General features: G+C 47.5%; 1 protein-coding gene across 1 annotated transcript in view; it reads right to left on the bottom strand.

Annotated features, from left to right (window-relative positions):
• The window catches only part of LOC123751367 (collagen alpha-1(III) chain-like), a 28,653-nt gene extending 14,059 nt beyond the window's left edge, over window positions 1-14,594 (bottom strand). Inside the window, exons 1-2 of the mRNA XM_069331334.1 lie at window positions 14,210-14,594; window positions 12,894-13,103 (exon numbers count right to left, since the gene is read on the bottom strand). Coding sequence (XP_069187435.1) covers window positions 12,894-13,103; window positions 14,210-14,594 — 595 coding nt within the window. The remainder of the gene's footprint in view (window positions 1-12,893; window positions 13,104-14,209) is intronic.
• Between the last annotated feature and the right edge of the window lie 753 nt (window positions 14,595-15,347).

Below are 15,347 nucleotides of genomic sequence, written 5' to 3'. Positions count from 1 at the left end.
AAGAGATGGTAATTTCGGAGTATTTAAATACCCCAAAGATCAACACCTCCCAAGAGCACCAGAGCAAGTGAGGGGTCATTTAGACGTTAATTTCATCAAGTCCCTGTTAATATGGGAAGACACAGTGTCTCTGCTTAAGGCACAACTCTCCTAAACACGAGAGTTAAGTATACAACTTTAGAACACTTTCCCACCAGGAGACTCGAACCCTAGCCAGCACAGAAGCCTTCCAGCAACTGGCATAACAGGTACGCCTTAACCCTCTGCACCACCACTCAGACCCTTAAAAGAGATGGTAATTTCGGAGTATTTAAATACCCCAAAGATCAACACCTCCCAAGAGCACCAGAGCAAGTGAGGGGTCATTTAGACGTTAATTTCATCAAGTCCCTGTTAATATGGGAAGACACAGTGTCTCTGCTTAAGGCACAACTCTCCTAAACACGAGAGTTAAGTATACAACTTTAGAACACTTTCCCACCAGGAGACTCGAACCCTAGCCAGCACAGAAGCCTTCCAGCAACTGGCATAACAGGTACGCCTTAACCCTCTGCACCACCACTCAGACCCTTAAAAGAGATGGTAATTTCGGAGTATTTAAATACCCCAAAGATCAACACCTCCCAAGAGCACCAGAGCAAGTGAGGGGTCATTTAGACGTTAATTTCATCAAGTCCCTGTTAATATGGGAAGACACAGTGTCTCTGCTTAAGGCACAACTCTCCTAAACACGAGAGTTAAGTATACAACTTTAGAACACTTTCCCACCAGGAGACTCGAACCCTAGCCAGCACAGAAGCCTTCCAGCAACTGGCATAACAGGTACGCCTTAACCCTCTGCACCACCACTCAGACCCTTAAAAGAGATGGTAATTTCGGAGTATTTAAATACCCCAAAGATCAACACCTCCCAAGAGCACCAGAGCAAGTGAGGGGTCATTTAGACGTTAATTTCATCAAGTCCCTGTTAATATGGGAAGACACAGTGTCTCTGCTTAAGGCACAACTCTCCTAAACACGAGAGTTAAGTATACAACTTTAGAACACTTTCCCACCAGGAGACTCGAACCCTAGCCAGCACAGAAGCCTTCCAGCAACTGGCATAACAGGTACGCCTTAACCCTCTGCACCACCACTCAGACCCTTAAAAGAGATGGTAATTTCGGAGTATTTAAATACCCCAAAGATCAACACCTCCCAAGAGCACCAGAGCAAGTGAGGGGTCATTTAGACGTTAATTTCATCAAGTCCCTGTTAATATGGGAAGACACAGTGTCTCTGCTTAAGGCACAACTCTCCTAAACACGAGAGTTAAGTATACAACTTTAGAACACTTTCCCACCAGGAGACTCGAACCCTAGCCAGCACAGAAGCCTTCCAGCAACTGGCATAACAGGTACGCCTTAACCCTCTGCACCACCACTCAGACCCTTAAAAGAGATGGTAATTTCGGAGTATTTAAATACCCCAAAGATCAACACCTCCCAAGAGCACCAGAGCAAGTGAGGGGTCATTTAGACGTTAATTTCATCAAGTCCCTGTTAATATGGGAAGACACAGTGTCTCTGCTTAAGGCACAACTCTCCTAAACACGAGAGTTAAGTATACAACTTTAGAACACTTTCCCACCAGGAGACTCGAACCCTAGCCAGCACAGAAGCCTTCCAGCAACTGGCATAACAGGTACGCCTTAACCCTCTGCACCACCACTCAGACCCTTAAAAGAGATGGTAATTTCGGAGTATTTAAATACCCCAAAGATCAACACCTCCCAAGAGCACCAGAGCAAGTGAGGGGTCATTTAGACGTTAATTTCATCAAGTCCCTGTTAATATGGGAAGACACAGTGTCTCTGCTTAAGGCACAACTCTCCTAAACACGAGAGTTAAGTATACAACTTTAGAACACTTTCCCACCAGGAGACTCGAACCCTAGCCAGCACAGAAGCCTTCCAGCAACTGGCATAACAGGTACGCCTTAACCCTCTGCACCACCACTCAGACCCTTAAAAGAGATGGTAATTTCGGAGTATTTAAATACCCCAAAGATCAACACCTCCCAAGAGCACCAGAGCAAGTGAGGGGTCATTTAGACGTTAATTTCATCAAGTCCCTGTTAATATGGGAAGACACAGTGTCTCTGCTCAAGGCACAACTCTCCTAAACACGAGAGTTAAGTATACAACTTTAGAACACTTTCCCACCAGGAGACTCGAACCCTAGCCAGCACAGAAGCCTTCCAGCAACTGGCATAACAGGTACGCCTTAACCCTCTGCACCACCACTCAGACCCTTAAAAGAGATGGTAATTTCGGAGTATTTAAATACCCCAAAGATCAACACCTCCCAAGAGCACCAGAGCAAGTGAGGGGTCATTTAGACGTTAATTTCATCAAGTCCCTGTTAATATGGGAAGACACAGTGTCTCTGCTTAAGGCACAACTCTCCTAAACACGAGAGTTAAGTATACAACTTTAGAACACTTTCCCACCAGGAGACTCGAACCCTAGCCAGCACAGAAGCCTTCCAGCAACTGGCATAACAGGTACGCCTTAACCCTCTGCACCACCACTCAGACCCTTAAAAGAGATGGTAATTTCGGAGTATTTAAATACCCCAAAGATCAACACCTCCCAAGAGCACCAGAGCAAGTGAGGGGTCATTTAGACGTTAATTTCATCAAGTCCCTGTTAATATGGGAAGACACAGTGTCTCTGCTTAAGGCACAACTCTCCTAAACACGAGAGTTAAGTATACAACTTTAGAACACTTTCCCACCAGGAGACTCGAACCCTAGCCAGCACAGAAGCCTTCCAGCAACTGGCATAACAGGTACGCCTTAACCCTCTGCACCACCACTCAGACCCTTAAAAGAGATGGTAATTTCGGAGTATTTAAATACCCCAAAGATCAACACCTCCCAAGAGCACCAGAGCAAGTGAGGGGTCATTTAGACGTTAATTTCATCAAGTCCCTGTTAATATGGGAAGACACAGTGTCTCTGCTTAAGGCACAACTCTCCTAAACACGAGAGTTAAGTATACAACTTTAGAACACTTTCCCACCAGGAGACTCGAACCCTAGCCAGCACAGAAGCCTTCCAGCAACTGGCATAACAGGTACGCCTTAACCCTCTGCACCACCACTCAGACCCTTAAAAGAGATGGTAATTTCGGAGTATTTAAATACCCCAAAGATCAACACCTCCCAAGAGCACCAGAGCAAGTGAGGGGTCATTTAGACGTTAATTTCATCAAGTCCCTGTTAATATGGGAAGACACAGTGTCTCTGCTTAAGGCACAACTCTCCTAAACACGAGAGTTAAGTATACAACTTTAGAACACTTTCCCACCAGGAGACTCGAACCCTAGCCAGCACAGAAGCCTTCCAGCAACTGGCATAACAGGTACGCCTTAACCCTCTGCACCACCACTCAGACCCTTAAAACAGATGGTAATTTCGGAGTATTTAAATACCCCAAAGATCAACACCTCCCAAGAGCACCAGAGCAAGTGAGGGGTCATTTAGACGTTAATTTCATCAAGTCCCTGTTAATATGGGAAGACACAGTGTCTCTGCTTAAGGCACAACTCTCCTAAACACGAGAGTTAAGTATACAACTTTAGAACACTTTCCCACCAGGAGACTCGAACCCTAGCCAGCACAGAAGCCTTCCAGCAACTGGCATAACAGGTCTTTTAAGGGCCTGAGTGGTGGTGCAGAGGGTTAAGGCGTACCTGTTATGCCAGTTGCTGGAAGGCTTCTGTGCTGGCTAGGGTTCGAGTCTCCTGGTGGGAAAGTGTTCTAAAGTTGTATACTTAACTCTCGTGTTTAGGAGAGTTGTGCCTTAAGCAGAGACACTGTGTCTTCCCATATTAACAGGGACTTGATGAAATTAACGTCTAAATGACCCCTCACTTGCTCTGGTGCTCTTGGGAGGTGTTGATCTTTGGGGTATTTAAATACTCCGAAATTACCATCTCTTTTAAGGGTCTGAGTGGTGGTGCAGAGGGTTAAGGCGTACCTGTTATGCCAGTTGCTGGAAGGCTTCTGTGCTGGCTAGGGTTCGAGTCTCCTGGTGGGAAAGTGTTCTAAAGTTGTATACTTAACTCTCGTGTTTAGGAGAGTTGTGCCTTAAGCAGAGACACTGTGTCTTCCCATATTAACAGGGACTTGATGAAATTAACGTCTAAATGACCCCTCACTTGCTCTGGTGCTCTTGGGAGGTGTTGATCTTTGGGGTATTTAAATACTCCGAAATTACCATCTCTTTTAAGGGTCTGAGTGGTGGTGCAGAGGGTTAAGGCGTACCTGTTATGCCAGTTGCTGGAAGGCTTCTGTGCTGGCTAGGGTTCGAGTCTCCTGGTGGGAAAGTGTTCTAAAGTTGTATACTTAACTCTCGTGTTTAGGAGAGTTGTGCCTTAAGCAGAGACACTGTGTCTTCCCATATTAACAGGGACTTGATGAAATTAACGTCTAAATGACCCCTCACTTGCTCTGGTGCTCTTGGGAGGTGTTGATCTTTGGGGTATTTAAATACTCCGAAATTACCATCTCTTTTAAGGGTCTGAGTGGTGGTGCAGAGGGTTAAGGCGTACCTGTTATGCCAGTTGCTGGAAGGCTTCTGTGCTGGCTAGGGTTCGAGTCTCCTGGTGGGAAAGTGTTCTAAAGTTGTATACTTAACTCTCGTGTTTAGGAGAGTTGTGCCTTAAGCAGAGACACTGTGTCTTCCCATATTAACAGGGACTTGATGAAATTAACGTCTAAATGACCCCTCACTTGCTCTGGTGCTCTTGGGAGGTGTTGATCTTTGGGGTATTTAAATACTCCAAAATTACCATCTCTTTTAAGGGTCTGAGTGGTGGTGCAGAGGGTTAAGGCGTACCTGTTATGCCAGTTGCTGGAAGGCTTCTGTGCTGGCTAGGGTTCGAGTCTCCTGGTGGGAAAGTGTTCTAAAGTTGTATACTTAACTCTCGTGTTTAGGAGAGTTGTGCCTTAAGCAGAGACACTGTGTCTTCCCATATTAACAGGGACTTGATGAAATTAACGTCTAAATGACCCCTCACTTGCTCTGGTGCTCTTGGGAGGTGTTGATCTTTGGGGTATTTAAATACTCCGAAATTACCATCTCTTTTAAGGGTCTGAGTGGTGGTGCAGAGAGTTAAGGCGTACCTGTTATGCCAGTTGCTGGAAGGCTTCTGTGCTGGCTAGGGTTCGAGTCTCCTGGTGGGAAAGTGTTCTAAAGTTGTATACTTAACTCTCGTGTTTAGGAGAGTTGTGCCTTAAGCAGAGACACTGTGTCTTCCCATATTAACAGGGACTTGATGAAATTAACGTCTAAATGACCCCTCACTTGCTCTGGTGCTCTTGGGAGGTGTTGATCTTTGGGGTATTTAAATACTCCGAAATTACCATCTCTTTTAAGGGTCTGAGTGGTGGTGCAGAGGGTTAAGGCGTACCTGTTATGCCAGTTGCTGGAAGGCTTCTGTGCTGGCTAGGGTTCGAGTCTCCTGGTGGGAAAGTGTTCTAAAGTTGTATACTTAACTCTCGTGTTTAGGAGAGTTGTGCCTTAAGCAGAGACACTGTGTCTTCCCATATTAACAGGGACTTGATGAAATTAACGTCTAAATGACCCCTCACTTGCTCTGGTGCTCTTGGGAGGTGTTGATCTTTGGGGTATTTAAATACTCCGAAATTACCATCTCTTTTAAGGGTCTGAGTGGTGGTGCAGAGGGTTAAGGCGTACCTGTTATGCCAGTTGCTGGAAGGCTTCTGTGCTGGCTAGGGTTCGAGTCTCCTGGTGGGAAAGTGTTCTAAAGTTGTATACTTAACTCTCGTGTTTAGGAGAGTTGTGCCTTAAGCAGAGACACTGTGTCTTCCCATATTAACAGGGACTTGATGAAATTAACGTCTAAATGACCCCTCACTTGCTCTGGTGCTCTTGGGAGGTGTTGATCTTTGGGGTATTTAAATACTCCGAAATTACCATCTCTTTTAAGGGTCTGAGTGGTGGTGCAGAGGGTTAAGGCGTACCTGTTATGCCAGTTGCTGGAAGGCTTCTGTGCTGGCTAGGGTTCGAGTCTCCTGGTGGGAAAGTGTTCTAAAGTTGTATACTTAACTCTCGTGTTTAGGAGAGTTGTGCCTTAAGCAGAGACACTGTGTCTTCCCATATTAACAGGGACTTGATGAAATTAACGTCTAAATGACCCCTCACTTGCTCTGGTGCTCTTGGGAGGTGTTGATCTTTGGGGTATTTAAATACTCCGAAATTACCATCTCTTTTAAGGGTCTGAGTGGTGGTGCAGAGGGTTAAGGCGTACCTGTTATGCCAGTTGCTGGAAGGCTTCTGTGCTGGCTAGGGTTCGAGTCTCCTGGTGGGAAAGTGTTCTAAAGTTGTATACTTAACTCTCGTGTTTAGGAGAGTTGTGCCTATATATATATATATATATATATATATATATATATATATATATATATATATATATATATATATGTCGTACCTAGTAGCCAGAACGCACTTCTCAGCCTACTATGCAAGGCCCGATTTGCCTAATAAGCCAAGTTTTCCTGAATTAATATATTTTCTCTAATTTTTTTCTTATGAAATGATAAAGCTACCCATTTCATTATGTATGAGGTCAATTTTATTTTATTGGAGTTAAAATTAACGTAGATATATGACCGAACCTAACCAACACTACCTAACCTAACCTAACCTAACCTATCTTTATAGGTTAGGTTAAGTTAGGTAGCCGAAAAAGTTAGGTTAGGTTAGGTAGGTTAGGCAATCGAAAAAACATTAATTCATGAAAACTTGGCTTATTAGGCAAATCGGGCATCGCATAGTAGGCTTAGAAGTGCGTTTTGGCTACTAGGTACGCCATTATATATATATATATATATATATATATATATATATATATATATATATATATATATGTGTGTGTGTGTGTGTTGACAGACAGGGTGTTGACAGACAGGGTGTTGACAGGCAGGGTGTTGACAGGTAGGGTGCTGACAGGCAGGGTGTTGACAGGCAGGGTGCTGACAGGCAGGGTGTTGACAGGCAGGGTGCTGACAGACAGGGTGTTGAAAGGCAGGGTGTTACTAGGCAGGGTGTTGACAGAGGGTGTTGACAGGCAGGGTGTTGAAAGGCAGGGTGTTGACAGGCAGGGTGTTGACAGAGGGTGTTGACAGGCAGGGTGTTGACAGGCAGGGTGTTGACAGGCAGGGTGTTGACAGGCAGGGTGTTGACAGGCAGGGTGTTGACAGGCAGGGTGTTGACAGGCAGGGTGTTGACAGACAGGGTGTTGACAGGCAGGGTGTTGACAGGCAGGGTGTTGACAGACAGGGTGTTGACAGGCAGGGTGTTGACAGGCAGGGTGTTGACAGGCAGGGTGTTGACAGGCAGGGTGTTGACAGGCAGGGGTGTTGACAGGCAGGGTGTTGACAGGCAGGGTGTTGACAGGCAGGGTGTTGACAGGCAGGGTGTTGAAAGGCAGGGTGTTGACAGGCAGGGTGTTGACAGGCTGGGTGTTACCAGGCAGGGTGCTGACAGGCAGGGTGTTGACAGGCAGGGTGTTGACAGGCAGGGTGTTGACAGGCAGGGTGTTGACAGGCAGGGTGTTGACAGGCAGGGGTGTTGACAGGCAGGGTGTTGACAGGCAGGGGTGTTGACAGGCAGGGTGCTGACAGGCAGGGTGTTGACAGGCAGGGTGTTGACAGGCAGGGTGTTGACAGGCAGGGTGTTGACAGGCAGGGTGTTGACAGGCAGGGTGCTGACAGGCAGGGTGTTGACAGGCAGGGTGTTGACAGGCAGGGGTGTTGACAGGCAGGGTGTTGACAGGCAGGGTGTTGACAGGCAGGGTGTTGACAGGCAGGGTGTTGACAGGCAGGGTGTTGACAGGCAGGGTGTTGACAGAGGGTGTTGACAGGCAGGGTGATTGACAGGCAGGGTGTTGACAGGCAGGGTGTTGACAGGCAGGGTGTTGACAGGCAGGGTGCTGACAGGCAGGGTGTTGACAGGTAGGGTGTTGACAGGCAGGGTGTTGACAGGCAGGGTGCTGACAGGCAGGGTGTTGACAGGCAGGGTGTTGACAGGCAGGGTGTTGACAGGCAGGGTGGTGACAGGCAGGGTGTTGACAGGCAGGGTGTTGACAGGCAGGGTGTTGACAGGCAGGGGTGTTGACAGGCAGGGTGTTGACAGGCAGGGTGTTGACAGGCAGGGGTGTTGACAGGCAGGGTGTTGACAGGCAGGGTGTTGACAGGCAGGGGTGTTGACAGGCAGGGTGTTGACAGGCAGGGTGTTGACAGGCAGGGTGGTGACAGGCAGGGTGTTGACATGCAGGGTGTTGACAGGCAGGGTGTTGACAGGCAGGGGTGTTGACAGGCAGGGTGTTGACAGGCAAGTTGTTGACAGGCAGGGGTGTTGACAGGCAGGGTGTTGACAGGCAGGGTGTTGACAGGCAGGGGTGTTGACAGGCAGGGTGTTGACAGGCAGGGTGTTGACAGGCAGGGTGCTGACAGGCAGGGTGTTGACAGGCAGGGTGTTGACAGGCAGGGTGTTGACAGGCAGGGTGTTGACAGGCAGGGGTGTTGACCGGCAGGGTGCTGACAGGCAGGGTGTTGACAGGCAGGGTGTTGACAGGCAGGGTGTTGACAGGCAGGGTGTTGACAGGCAGGGTGCTGACAGGCAGGGTGTTGACAGGCAGGGTGTTGACAGGCAGGGTGTTGACAGGCAGGGTGTTGACAGGCAGGGTGCTGACAGGCAGGGTGTTGACAGGCAGGGTGTTGACAGGCAGGGTGTTGACAGGCAGGGTGTTGACAGGCAGGGTGCTGACAGGCAGGGTGTTGACAGGCAGGGTGTTGACAGGCAGGGTGTTGACAGGCAGGGTGTTGACAGGCAGGGTGTTGACAGGCAGGGGTGTTGACAGGCAGGGTGTTGACAGGCAGGGTGTTGACAGGCAGGGGTGTTGACAGGCAGGGGTGTTGACAGGCAGGGTGTTGACAGGCAGGGTGTTGACAGGCAGGGGTGTTGACAGGCAGGGTGTTGACAGGCAGGGTGCTGACAGGCAGGGTGTTGACAGGCAGGTTTATCCTCTTGATATGAGCCTCAGGGGACAGGTCTGGCGTGATATCAACCCCCAGGTCTTTCTCTCTCTCTCTGACTCTTGAAGTATTTCATCTCCCAAATGGTACCTTGTATCTGGTCTCCTGCTTCCTACCCCTTTCTTCATTACATTACATTTGCTTGGGTTAAACTCTAACAGCCATTTGTTCGACCTTTCCTGCAGCTTGTCCAGGTTTTCTTGAAGTCTCAAGCTGTCCTCCTCTGTCTTAATCCTTCTCATAATTTTGGCTTCGTCAGCAAACATTGAGAGGAATGAGTCTATACCCTCTTGGAGATCAATTACATATATCAGAAACAGGATAGGTCCAAGCACGGAGCCCTGTGGGATTCCACTGGTGACTTCACGCCATTCTGAGGTCTCACCCCTCACTATAACTCTGTGCTTCCTATTGCTTAGGTACTCCCTTATCCACTGGAGCGCCCTACCAGTTACTCCTGCCTGTTTCTCCAGCTTATGCATCAACCTTTCATGGGGTACTGTGTCAAAGGCTTTCCGACAGTCCAAAAAATGCAGTCCGCCCATCCTTCTCTTTCTTGCTTAATCTTTGTCAGCTGATCATAGAATTCTATCAAGTCTGTGAGGCAAGATTTACTCTCCCTGGAGCCATGTTGATGGGTTGTCACGAAGTCTCTTCTCTCCAGATGTGATACTAGGTTTTTTTCTCACAATCTTCTCCATCACCTTGCATGGTATACAAGTTAAGGACACTGGCCTGTAGTTCAGTGCCTCTTGTCTGTCACCCTTTTTAAATATTGGTACTTCATTAGCAGTCTTCCATATTTCTGGTAGGTCTCCCGTTTCCAGTGACCTACTATACACTATGGAGAGTGGCAAGCAAAGTGCTCCTGCACACTCTTTCAATACCCATGGTGAGATTCCGTCCGGCCCAACAGCTTTTCTCACATCCAGCTCCAATAGGTGCTTCTTGACTTCATCTCTTGTAATTTCGAACCTTTCCAAGGTCACCTGGTTTGCTGCCACCTCTCCTATCGCCGTGACTTCTCCCTGTTCTATTGTAAAGACCTCCTGGAACCTTTTGTTGAGTTCTTAACTCACCTCTTTATCATTCTCTGTGTACCTGTCCTCGCCCACCTTAAGTTTCATCACCTGTTCCTTCACTGTTGTCTTCCTCCTGATGTGACTGTGTAGTAGCTTTGGTTCGGTCTTGGCTTTACTAGCTATATCATTTTCATACCTTTTCTCAGCTGCTCTTCTCACACTAACATACTCGTTCCTGGTTTTCTGGTATCTCTCTATACTTTCTGGTGTTCTGTTATTACGGAAGCTCCATGCCCTTTTGTTCAGCTCCTTTGCTTTCATACATTCCCTATTAAACCACGGATTCTTCCTTTGCTTCTCTGTTTTTCCCTGTTGGGCTGGGACAAACCTGCTTACAGCCTCCTGACGTTTTTGGGTGACATAGTCCATCATGTCTTGTACGGACTTGGTTCCGAGTTCTGTGTCCCAATGTATATTCCATAGGAATTTATTCATCTCCTCATAGTTTCCCTTTCGGTACGCCAGCCCTTTGTTTCCCAGTTCTTTTTTGGGGGTGATAATTCCTAGCTCAACCAGGTACTCAAAGTTCAATACACTATGATCACTCATTCCCAAGGGGGCTTCCAACTTAACTTCCCTTATATCCGACTTATTTAGGGTAAATATCAGATCAAGCAAGGCTGGTTCATCCCCTCCTTTCGTTCTTGTCGGTCCCTTGACGTGATGACTTAGAAAGTTTCTTGTTGCCACATCCAGCAGCTTAGCTCTCCATGTGTCTGGGCCTCCATGTGGGTCTCTGTTCCCCCAATCTATCTTTCCATGGTTGAAGTCTCCCATGATTAGTGGCCTGGATCCGTTCCTGCTAGCCACAGAAGCTGCTCTCTATTATATTGATGGTGGCCAAGTTGTTTCTATCATATTCCTGTCTGGGTCTTCTGACATTCGGTGGGGGGTTATATATGACTACTACTATAATTTTCTGTCCTCCAGTTGCTATGGTGCCTGATATGTAGTCACTGAAACCTTCACAGTTCTGAATTACCATCTCTTCAAAACTCCAACCTTCTCTTAGTAGCAAAGCTACACCACCTCCTCCTCTCCCTTCTCTCTCTTTCCTCACTACATAGTAACCCTGTGGAAACACTGCATTTGTTATGGTGTTTGTTAGCTTTGTTTCTGTGAGTGCTATTATGTCTGGGTTTTCTTCTAGTGCCCATTCTCCGAGTTCACTTGTTTTATCTGTAATCCCATCTATGTTAGTGTACATTGCCTTGAAGCTCACTTTCTTCAGTTCATTTTCTTATCCCTTTCTTGGCGAACATTCTGCTGGTGTGGGAAGCTTTTCCGTGGGTGAGAAGATCTGTGAGGTGATCTTTTTCTCTCCAGCAGCTGAGTGATGCATCTTGCTGCTTCCTGTGAGGTTGGTGCTTGCATGGCTACCTCCCTCACTGTGTCCATAGCTTCTGAGCTCTTTTTCAGTATGTCCGCAAATGTTTCAGGTACTGAGGCATTTCCTTCCAATGTAACGTTCCCACCTTCCCTTTGGATGATAATCTGATGCTCGGTTTCTTTATTTTTCTCTGTGAGGGATTTGATCTCCTCCCTTGCTGATGTCAGCTCACTTTGCAGGTTGTTAATTGTAATCCTCATTTCCTGCATCTCCTTCCTGAATTCCTCCAGAACTTGGGTTAGCATGTCCTTCGTTTGGTCACTCTGGCTGTTCCCTGTGTCCCTGTTCCGTCCACCTGCCATTTTGCCCTTGCCAAGAGAGAGCAAGAGAGAGAGAGCAAGAATAGTCCTAGTGTGAGAGTGGGTGCGGTGGGGGGGGGGGCGGGAGTGTTTTGGGAGAGTGGGAGGGATAGGGAAGCGGGGAGTGTGTTGGGAGAGTGAGATGGGGGGTTAAGAGGAGGTGGGTGAGGTGTAGTCTTCAGATTACGGCAGGTGGGGGGGGGGGGGGGAATTAGCGGCTTATCTGGGTTCCCAGTGAGCTCACAGTTGCTGTCCCTGTTACCTGTCTACCACGATTGTATTATTACGATTGTATTATTGAATGGAATGCAATAGTGTCTATGATATGATATTATATAAACCTTGTACACTGTTGGAGACTTATGAGAGACACTTACCAGTCAGCCCCCCACAAGCACTCTAGGTGAATACACGGCGTGTCGTCGGTAATCCTGTGAGGTCTTCAGGTCTCCACGTGGGTCCCGGCTGATGCGACTGATGCTTCCTCAAGTCGATCTTCACTAGCTATCTTCTCTAAATTCACTAAGATAATTCACCACGAGATGTGATCAATGTGTTGCATTACAATGCCACTATTCAATTTACACTGTCCCGATTCTCACTGCACAGTACACCCGCTCCCTTGACCCCTATTGTTCCCTCGGTTAACGCGACCGCTGTCCCTACACGTCTGCTCACGATCAAAGCTGACCCAAAACTGTGTGTATCATCTGGTGATATATGAGACACATGTGTATCATCTAGTGATATATGAGACACATGTGTATCATCTGGTGATATACGAGACACATGTGTACCATCATCTGGTGATATATGAGACACGTGTGTATCATCTGGTGATATATGAGACACATGTGTATCATCTGGTGATATATAAGACACATGTGTATCATCATCTGGTGATATATGAGACACATGTTTGTATCATCATCTGGTGATATATGAGACACATGTGTGTATCATCATCTGGTGATATATGAGACACATGTGTAGCATCTGGTGATATATGAGACACATGTTTGTATCATCATCTGGTGATATATGAGACACATGTGTGTATCATCATCTGGTGATATATGAGACACATGTGTAGCATCTGGTGATATATGAGACACATGTGTATCATCATCTGGTGATATATGAGACACATGTGTAGCATCTGGTGATATATGAGACACATGTGTATCATCATCTGGTGATATATGAGACACATGTGTATCATCATCTGGTGATATATGAGACACGTGTGTATCATCTGGTGATATATGAGACACACCTTGTGATGATCTCGGGGCTCTGCGTCCCCGCGGCCCGGTCCTTGACCAGGCCTCCGGGTTTCACACTTCACATATTGGATATGTGTCACATATATATATTGATAGGGTCTCGGTAGTACAGTCGGCTTCGTTCTCGAGGCACAATTGAGAATTCCGGGTTCGACTCCGGGGCGGGACACAAATGGTTGGGCACTTTTCCTTTCCCCTAATGAGCCTGTTCACCTAGCAGTGAGTAGGTACTCAGGAGTTAGTCAGAAGGGGGGGGGGGAGGGTTCAGTAACTGGTGGGGGGGGGGGGGGACCTGGATGTAAGCCTAACGTTTATGAATACACCCAGGCTTTCTGTCCCCGCGACATAATGTATTATTTTTAAATTATTATATCCCAGCTGACAGGAGGGGAGGGAGGGAATAATTAGGAGAAAGCGCCAAGCCATTACGACTATATACCACTGGGAAGGGGTCAGGATAAGGGTTTGGGATGGGATGGGGGAAAGGAATGGTGGCCAACCACTTGGACGGTCGGGGATTGAACGCCGACCTGCATGAAGAGAGACCGTCGCTCTTCCGTCCTGCCCAAGTGGTTGGGGCGGAATTATTGAAGTTTTCAACTAGAGTCATTCAGGGATTGCAACACGTGAAGGATTACTAAGGTCACTGTGACGAGTAATGAACCTTCCACGGGTCGGTAAAGAGGGCTCCAGGAGCATAACGAAGCCATAAGCCAATATTCCTTCTGAACGAGAAAGTTAAGGAGACGCTACAGGAAGGTCGCTGTACTGACCGGTACTCTGAAGTCATTTCACTAGTTCCCAACCGCAACATGATTCAACCTTCGTGAGACCCATTGTTGAGCATGCAGCCCCAGCATGGATTCTTCACTTGAGAAAGCACAAGACAAAACTTGAAATTGCTCCAAGATTTGTAACAAAACTCGTTCCTGAGCTACCTGAGAGTTTGGTCCACCAGGCTGTTGCTTGAAGCGGCCCCCCTGGCCTACATGTCCACCACAGCCCGGTTGGTCCAGCATTTCTTGAAGAAAACTATCTAGTTTACTCTTGAAGATGGCCACGGGATGACGAAGGTCGTGTTTGTCACGACCAACAACAGCAGCAGCAAGCCCAGCCATAACTTGTAACTTGAAGATGGCCACGGGGTGACGAAGGTCGTGTTTGTCACGGCCAACAGCAGCAGCAAGCCCAGCCATAACTTGTAACTTGAAGATGGCCACGGGGTGACGAAGGTCGTGTTTGTCACGGCCAACAGCAGCAGCAAGCCCAGCCATAACTTGTAACTTGAAGATGGCCACGGGGTGACGAAGGTCGTGTTTGTCACGACCAACAACAGCAGCAAGCCCAGCCATAACTTGTAACTTGAAGATGGCCACTGGGTGACGAAGGTCGTGTTTGTCACGGCCAACAGCAGCAGCAAGCCCAGCCATAACTTGTTACTTGTAACAACAATGAGTCACAGAGATAACATTTCTCCAGTGTTAACAGTTGTCAATATCAGCACCGGGGTAAACAAGGCAGTTGTCTGAGCTAACTCACTACAGTGTTAACAGTTGTCAATATCAACACCGAGGTAAACAAGGCAGTTGTCTGAGCTAACTCACTACAGTGTTAACAGTTGTCAATATCAACACCGGGGTAAACAAGGAAGTTGTCTGAGCTAACTCACTACAGTGTTAACAGTTGTCAATATCAACACCGGGGTAAACAAGGAAGTTGTCTGAGCTAACTCACTACATTATATTTTCATGCCATAATGAAAACGTGGAACTCGAGTCATTATATTGATCTTTGTTTGGAAGGCAAGGCTGCAGGGAGCCAGTTAGCGAACCCGACAAGCACTTCTGCGTGAGTACATCTGGGTGAGTGCATGTAGGGGAGTACATCTGGGTGAGTGCATGTAGGGAAGTACATCTGGGTGAGTGCGTGTTGGGAAGTACATCTGGATGAGTGCATGTTGGGAAGTACATCTGGGTGAGTGCGTGTTGGGAAGTATATCTGGATGAGTGCATGTTGGGAAGTACATCTGGGTGAGTGCATGTTGGGAAGTACATCTGGGTGAGTGCATGTTGGGAAGTACATCTGGGTGAGTGCATGTAGGGAAGTACATCTGGGTGAGTGCATGTTGGGAAGTACATCTGGGTGAGTGCGTGTTGGGAAGTACATCTGGATGAGTGCATGTT

The sequence above is a fragment of the Procambarus clarkii genome, chromosome 3, assembly GCF_040958095.1.
Source record: "Procambarus clarkii isolate CNS0578487 chromosome 3, FALCON_Pclarkii_2.0, whole genome shotgun sequence".
Classification (NCBI taxonomy): Eukaryota; Metazoa; Arthropoda; class Malacostraca; order Decapoda; family Cambaridae; genus Procambarus; species Procambarus clarkii.
Note: the sequence above shows the minus strand (reverse complement) of the source record. Positions and strands in the feature narration are given on the sequence as shown.